The sequence below is a fragment of the Solanum stenotomum genome, chromosome 5 (assembly GCF_019186545.1).
Source record: "Solanum stenotomum isolate F172 chromosome 5, ASM1918654v1, whole genome shotgun sequence".
Classification (NCBI taxonomy): domain Eukaryota; kingdom Viridiplantae; phylum Streptophyta; class Magnoliopsida; order Solanales; family Solanaceae; genus Solanum; species Solanum stenotomum.
The window spans coordinates 58,374,447-58,381,657 of NC_064286.1; the positions used below are offsets into that span (position 1 = coordinate 58,374,447).

At 30.7% G+C, this 7,211-nt stretch overlaps 2 protein-coding genes across 3 annotated transcripts in view; both read left to right on the top strand.

Annotated features, from left to right (window-relative positions):
* LOC125864192 (uncharacterized) overlaps nucleotides 1–2,320 on the top strand; it is a 4,037-nt gene extending 1,717 nt beyond the window's left edge. Inside the window, exons 2-7 of the mRNA XM_049544106.1 lie at nucleotides 275–528; nucleotides 601–755; nucleotides 816–1,211; nucleotides 1,379–1,428; nucleotides 1,564–1,726; nucleotides 2,300–2,320. Of these exons, the coding sequence (XP_049400063.1) occupies nucleotides 275–528; nucleotides 601–755; nucleotides 816–1,211; nucleotides 1,379–1,428; nucleotides 1,564–1,726; nucleotides 2,300–2,320 (1,039 nt within the window). The remainder of the gene's footprint in view (nucleotides 1–274; nucleotides 529–600; nucleotides 756–815; nucleotides 1,212–1,378; nucleotides 1,429–1,563; nucleotides 1,727–2,299) is intronic.
* The window catches only part of LOC125864743 (acyl-coenzyme A oxidase 4, peroxisomal-like), a 1,153,105-nt gene that overhangs the window by 399,527 nt on the left and 746,367 nt on the right, over nucleotides 1–7,211 (top strand). The gene's annotated exons all lie outside the window — the stretch shown is intronic.

The following is a 7,211-nucleotide window of genomic DNA, read 5'->3' on the forward strand; positions in this document are numbered from 1 at the left end:
GGTGATAAAATTGGTGCGTGGAGATCCAACAGAATCATATGCTAAACTTCCAGGTTTTTTTTATAACTTAATTTTGTATTTTATATTACTGACTGAATTGGTGAGAATTTTAAAAATGCAACAATCTGGCATGCAGTTTGTTTGCATATTGAATTCCCAATATTCTTTTTGTTTACTTTCTGTATCCAATTGGTATCCATTCTGTATATAATTTGAATATAATTGGTTTTCATGTTTTATCCAGCTAGTATATTTGTTGTGTTGTAATGTTCAGCTATATAACTATAAAATTAATTGTAAAAACTGAAAAAATTCCAGGTTATCTATACATATTGGAGCAGACATATCCTGGTTCAGTTTTAAAATTAGAAAGGACGGAATGTGATAAATTCTTATATGCATTTGTTGCATTAGAAGCATGTATTAGAGGTTGGGAGTATTGTAGGCCAATTGTAGTTGTTGATGGGGCAGCTTTGAGAGACGCATATGGTGGTACAATGTTGACTACAAGCACTATGGATCCAGGAGGTATTTTTTAAAATTTTTACATTTATAATCAACAATAAATTTGTATGATATTTGTTTTAATTAATGCATCAGGTCACATACTTCCACTTGCTTATGCCATAGTGGATTCTGAGAATGATGCATCATGGACCTGGTTCTTTGAACAGTTTAGGGAAGCATATGGAGAAAGGGAAAACATGTGTTTTATGTCAGATAGAAACGAGAGCATATGGAAAGGGACTGCAAGAGTATATCCTGGTTTGGAACATTTTGCATGCATATGACACTTATGCTGTAATGTTTTGAAGAACTTCGATAGGAATACTGAAGATTTGAAGAAGCTATTTTTTACAATGGCAAAGGCTTATACAATACAACAATTTGAGGCGATTATGCAAAGAATAGAACAGATAGATCCAAGAATAAGAGATTATTTATATGATATCGGGTATAGCAAGTGGTCAAGGGCGTATTCAAAATGTAAGCGAACATGGACCATGACTTCAAACATAGCCGAATCTTTGAATAATGTTAACAGGATAGCAAGGAGGTTGCCAGTGATTTCACTTCTTGAATTTATGAGGGTAACAGTTCAAAGATGGATTCATAAGCACAATGAGGAGGCTGCAAAAACTAGATCAGAGCTTACAAAAAAATATGATCTTGTGCTCCATAAAAGTATTGCTTTGTCTAGCAGTATGAGGGTATGATTTTCCCTTTATTATTTATTATTTAAATTTATTCATGTATTAAATTAGTATGATTATTGAATTAATTTTGTATAAATTGACAATTAGAATAAACAATACCTTTTTTTTGTGACTCGTTTTTTTGTAACAGTATTTTAATGAGCAATATTTTTGTGTGTTAGGTAATACCATCAACAGTTGATATGCATGCTGTTGTTGATGGACCAAAGCGGTACATAGTAAATTTAAACACTAAGATGTGTAGTTGCGGAAGATTTCAAAATGATGAGATACCGTGCGGGCATGGAATAGCAATTCTTAGATACAGAAGACTACATGAAACAGATTATTGCTCTCCTTTTTATAGCCTGAAGAATTTTCAAGATACATATGCCATCTCTGTTGAACCTCTCCCATGCGAGAGTACATGGGATATACCAAGTTATGTTTCAGAGCCTAAATTGATGCCGCCTGGTCCAAAGAGAGCAGCAGGAAGACCACAACTGGAATGCTGGAAAGGGTTTGCTGATGTAAAATTCAAAAGGTCTAAAGTTACTTGTAGTAGATGTCGTCAAGTTGGCCACAACAGGACGACATGTTCAAATTATCCTGTGCAAAAAAAATGATTATTTGTTTTGTCTTTTAGACTAATTTTTTGATTTGATATAAAACATAATTGCTTTGAAATGCATTATAACTAAGTGTTTAATATACTGTCAATTTTTTATACGCAATGCATTCATTAATCATACAAATTTCATACTGTTGGAAATAAAATTAATTTCAATTTAATATATAAGATAGTGTTAATATTAGTGATAATTATACAAGGTAATTATGGAATGCATTTGGTATCCTGAGTAATATCAAATCTTTATACTAATTCATGCATACAATATTCCTACAATCAAAACATTAAAGTCAGATGCATACATCTATTAATCAGATTTCATACACATTCCATCAAAAATATGTTTATAATATAAAACTGGCATACCCAAAAATGGTATATTCGATGTGAAATATATAGCCCAAATAGTGAATCCAACTGGTATGAAGTCTGTATATAATTGGCATCCTGATAAATGGTAATTCTTTTGTAGATGATATCTGACTGGAATTAAAAATAATTGGTTTGAAATGCATTATAACTAAGTGTTTAATATACTGTTCATTTTTTATACGCGATGCATTCTTTAATCATACAAATTGCATACTGTTGTAAATAAAATTTATTTCAATTTAATATATAAGATACTGTTAATATTAGTGATAATTATACAAGGTAATTGTGGAATGCATTTGGTATCTTGAGATATTAATGTAGTTTATCAGTGTGTCATTCAAATACTACCTTCAGTTTATATCAAATCTTTGTACAAATTCATACATGTATTAATCCGATTTCATACACATTCCATCAAAAAATATCTTTAGAATATAAAACTGGCATCCTGGAAAATGGTATATTCAATGTGTAATATATACCCCAAGTAGTGAATCCAACTGGTATGAAGTCTGTATATAACTGGCATCCCGATAAATGGTAATTCTTTTGTAGATGATATCTGATTGGAATTAAACAGATGATATTATATATCATCAAATACTTTAACACAAAAAATTGTCCAAAAGTTAAAAAAAAAAAATGTTGTTCTAAAAAAGTAGAAGGTGCAATAGACTATATCTAATTTCTTGTCCGTTGTCTTGGTGTAGGATAGTTGGTGGTATCCGGAACATGTTCTTTTGCTATGCGAGGTCCACCAAATTTGCTAGCAACCGTACCAGTAACTTCACTCTCACTGATCGCACCATCCTCATTCTTTGTTTTTCCATAATGCCAAAGGATTGTGGCATACCTTTGACGATGGTACTTTGCATCGATATCAATAGAACACATATCAAAAACATCATTACTGATGTATTCAGCAAATAGGCATGTGTACAAACCACAATCACTGAAAAAATGAAAAAAATAAGAAAGAAAAAAAATTTTAAGAAATAAATTAATTTAACTCTTTTCTAATAAAATCAGTTAAGTATAAAAATACGTACTTTGAAATATCTTCTTGTTGAGGAGTATGCATCATATGCTTGATATCAAGTGAGTCGGATTGAGACTTGTGTACATATTTAGGGAGTTTATTTGCATACAAATCAAGCCTTTTACCATAAAATCTAGTGCTCGTCAGAAATAGTGGTATCATTGTTGCAAGTTTACCAACTGCTTCATTTACTTTCTTGGTGTGAACAGCTCCTCCCTTCATTGAGTCGTATACATGTAGACATCTAAGCTTGATTCTGAATACAACCAAAAACCAATGAAATTTCTCACTAATATTGACAGGAATAATGACATTGTCAACATTGTCCCAAGGAATGTTGGCAAGCAGTTTGAAGCCTCTAATGCACTGTCCAACATCATGGTCCGGAGAAATGGATCTCATGTCGCAATTTGACTCTCTCCATTGTTTCTCAATGTTATCAACCCACGTCATAAACCAACAGTCAACCGTACTGTATGATAGTGGTATGGAAGAGTACTTTGCCTTCTTTCGCAGATAATACATAATGGTATTAACATGCTGTTAACATTTAAAAATACATTAAAAAATGTTTCAGATATATACAGAATGTTCATGAAAGTTTATTTTTATTCCAAATTAAATCAAATATCATAACAAATGCATACATGAACACTGTATACCAAGTTTATTCAGAAATCATTCAATATGCATACAACATGGATATATATATTTTAAACAGAAACTACAAATATAAGTACAAAAATAAGGAATACGAGTTTTAAATTGACATTTATAAAAGGTTTATATATAAGACTTACCCCGTCTTCCCAAGGCCTGCCAGGTTTAACCATTATGTTGAAAAAAATCCTTTTCTGCAACTTTGACAACACCAAAGTCCATTTGAGGTTCAAAACTATCTTTGAGCTTTGAATAAGCAGATTTCCTGTGAACAGTAAGAATATATTAAAAACAGTGTATACAAATTGATTGGATAATATTGAAAGAAAAAAGATTGCTTTATTTTTTATTTATACATATACCTGCCACGCCTAGATGAGACATCTTTGAAAACCCATTTGTTAAACTCATCGATCAACTCAGTTGAAACCTCAAACCCATTGTGACTTTCAAACGGATATTTAATACGAAATAAAATAGGAACACTTCTTGAACTGCTTTCGCCTTCTGACAACCGAATATACGGAGATGTGTCATACTTGCCGGGGTTCCTATTTCTTGGTTGCACATCTGGGGTTGTGTTAGCATTGAGAATTGGATCAAGTGCAACAATCTGTGTCATAGTAAAATCCGGATAATCATCCAATGTTGGTGGTTTTGTATTTGATGATCCAGGTATATCAGCATTAGAAACAACCCCAATTGTTTGGTCATTTGACTTCTGAGCTTCGTCTATATATTTAAAAAAAAAATGTTAAACAAACTTTGAAAGTGAATATACATATCATAATAAGATTGAAATGCATACCATCCGTGTTTGAAGTATGAACGTATTCTCTCATTGAAACTGAAGGCTGATCCATTGGAGCTTTTTCAGATTCTTCAACATGTTGACGGGCATCATCCTAATGGATGATGTAATATAAAATTCAATCATAAAATAATGCGAAAAACTGTCGCATATAAAATTTATACAAGATTAATACAGAAGTTTAAACAACCAACAATAACATTTCACTAATGTTACCTTCACATATTTAATACTGTATTAATACCAAAATTGAACCAACATAAAAAATTGAACAATAATAGTCAAAACATTATTAATACAAAAAGTTAATAAACAATTTATAACAGCACTGACAAAACTGGAAAATCATACCAATTTAATTCAAATATTAAACAGACAAAAAATGNGTTAATAAAAAATTTATAACAGCACTACCAAAACTGGAAAATCATACCAATTTAATTCAAATATTAAACAGACAAAAAATGAAAATAATTAAACAGGCATAATCTGTATAAACGTTTTGGTCATACCAATTTAATACCAATATGAAACAGTAGAAATTGTAAAATCATGCATAGAATTTGGTCATACCAAAATAATACTAACTTAAGACTAAATTCCTTCATCTCATATTTACTTACACATACACACTTCGTATCATGATACACCAACTGTTTCAGTTTTTTAACTTGTAAAACCATTTAATACCTGTTGGTGTGTTGCTTGTGATGGTTGACCTTTTGAAGACCTAATCTCCTCAATTATCAACTTTGTAGAATTGTCGACATATGCTTTCATGTCGGTCATGTGCTTGTCAACCTTATCACTAGATGTATACATATATGTTAAACAGTAAAATATTACAGAAACATAAATAATAAAAGTTAATTGATACAGGGATTGAAAAATAACATTATCTTTCAGTTCTTTCAACTCCATCCGAACCTGTCATTAAACATTGAAAAGGTGTATAAAATCTTTGTAATATGGTTAAAAAAATATTAAATCATAATTTTTAATTGTATACCTCCGCAATTTCCTTTTTCAACTCTACATACTTTTCGTCAAAGTCAGCATCGTGCCTTTCTGATGTTGCTTGATTTTCTGTCTCATGTTGACTAGAAGATTGATGCAAATTGATCTGATCCCTGGCATTTAACTCTTCTTCAGTAAGCACTATGTTTCTGAATTTATGCTGTGATAACAAAATAAGATATGAGAACTAAAATTTATAAAAAAAAATGTAATAACTTAGAATTAGTAAATGACAATAACTAAACTATAACCTGGTTGCCATGTGTTCTAAAAATTGTATTCTTTAGGTCATTGAAGAAAATACTCTCATTCGATGTCTTCCAGTTGAGAATACGCGGTGTGACATTTGAAACACGGATAGCAACTGAGTTGTCAAAAGGATGACAACACTCATAAAACCAAACCTGCAATGCTATATGGAATTGACTGAATTTGAATGACGTAGGATTCTTTCCCAATCTATGGCTGCAAGCTTTGAGAGTTAATCTAAAACATTCATTGCCCCATGGGAAGTTAACATATTGACCGGACTCAACCAAATCAAAATACAATTTAGGAATGGTTGTTTTTGAGGCCTCTGAACCAGTCAAAAATGAAGTAATGAAGTACAGAATGCCAATTTTTAAACGGTCTTCAGTCTCAAAAAAGTTAGCATGTTTAAACTTATTGAAGAAGTCTAACTTGGGAACTTTAGTCATATCCCCAAAATATTTTAAGATAATTCTATTGGGAATATACGGATCTGAAAAAAAATCAGTAAGAAGTCCACATTTAAGACCAGTTATCGCAGCAAATTCCTTGATTCCAAAACGTAATTCTGTACCGTTTATTTTCACAACAAACATGTCGTCTCTGACATTTACTAAATTAAAACACACTTCATACAAAAGTTAATCAAGTTTCATTCCATCAGTATGTGGATACAAATATTATTCATGTTTCATACACATGCATATACATAATTTTAGTGTGTGTATATCTTCCTTGCCTATAAAAGAAAAAATTGTTTATACTAAATTAAGACACACTTCATACAAATGTTATTCAAGTTTCATTCCATCAGTATGTGGATACAAATATTATTCATGTTTCATACACATGCATATACATATTTTTAGTACTGCCTTATGCAATATTTATAAAAAAATTCACACCAAACTTAATCAAACATCATACCAGCTTCATTTGCACTGTTGCATTCATCAATCTATTTTCATAAATTTATCGAAATACGCTAACAATAATTTAACAATTTTAATACATTAATGGATAAATTGAATAATAAACCTTCTTAATAGGAAAAATCCCAATTTCATATTAATATTATTCTAAATTTATACAAAACAGAGTAATTAAATAATTCATACCATATACAAAATTAATAGACCACCCTACCAATGTTAACACACAATTCATACCATTTACCATACCAATATTGTATCAAAGTACATACAAATATTGTATCAAACATTAACCTCATAT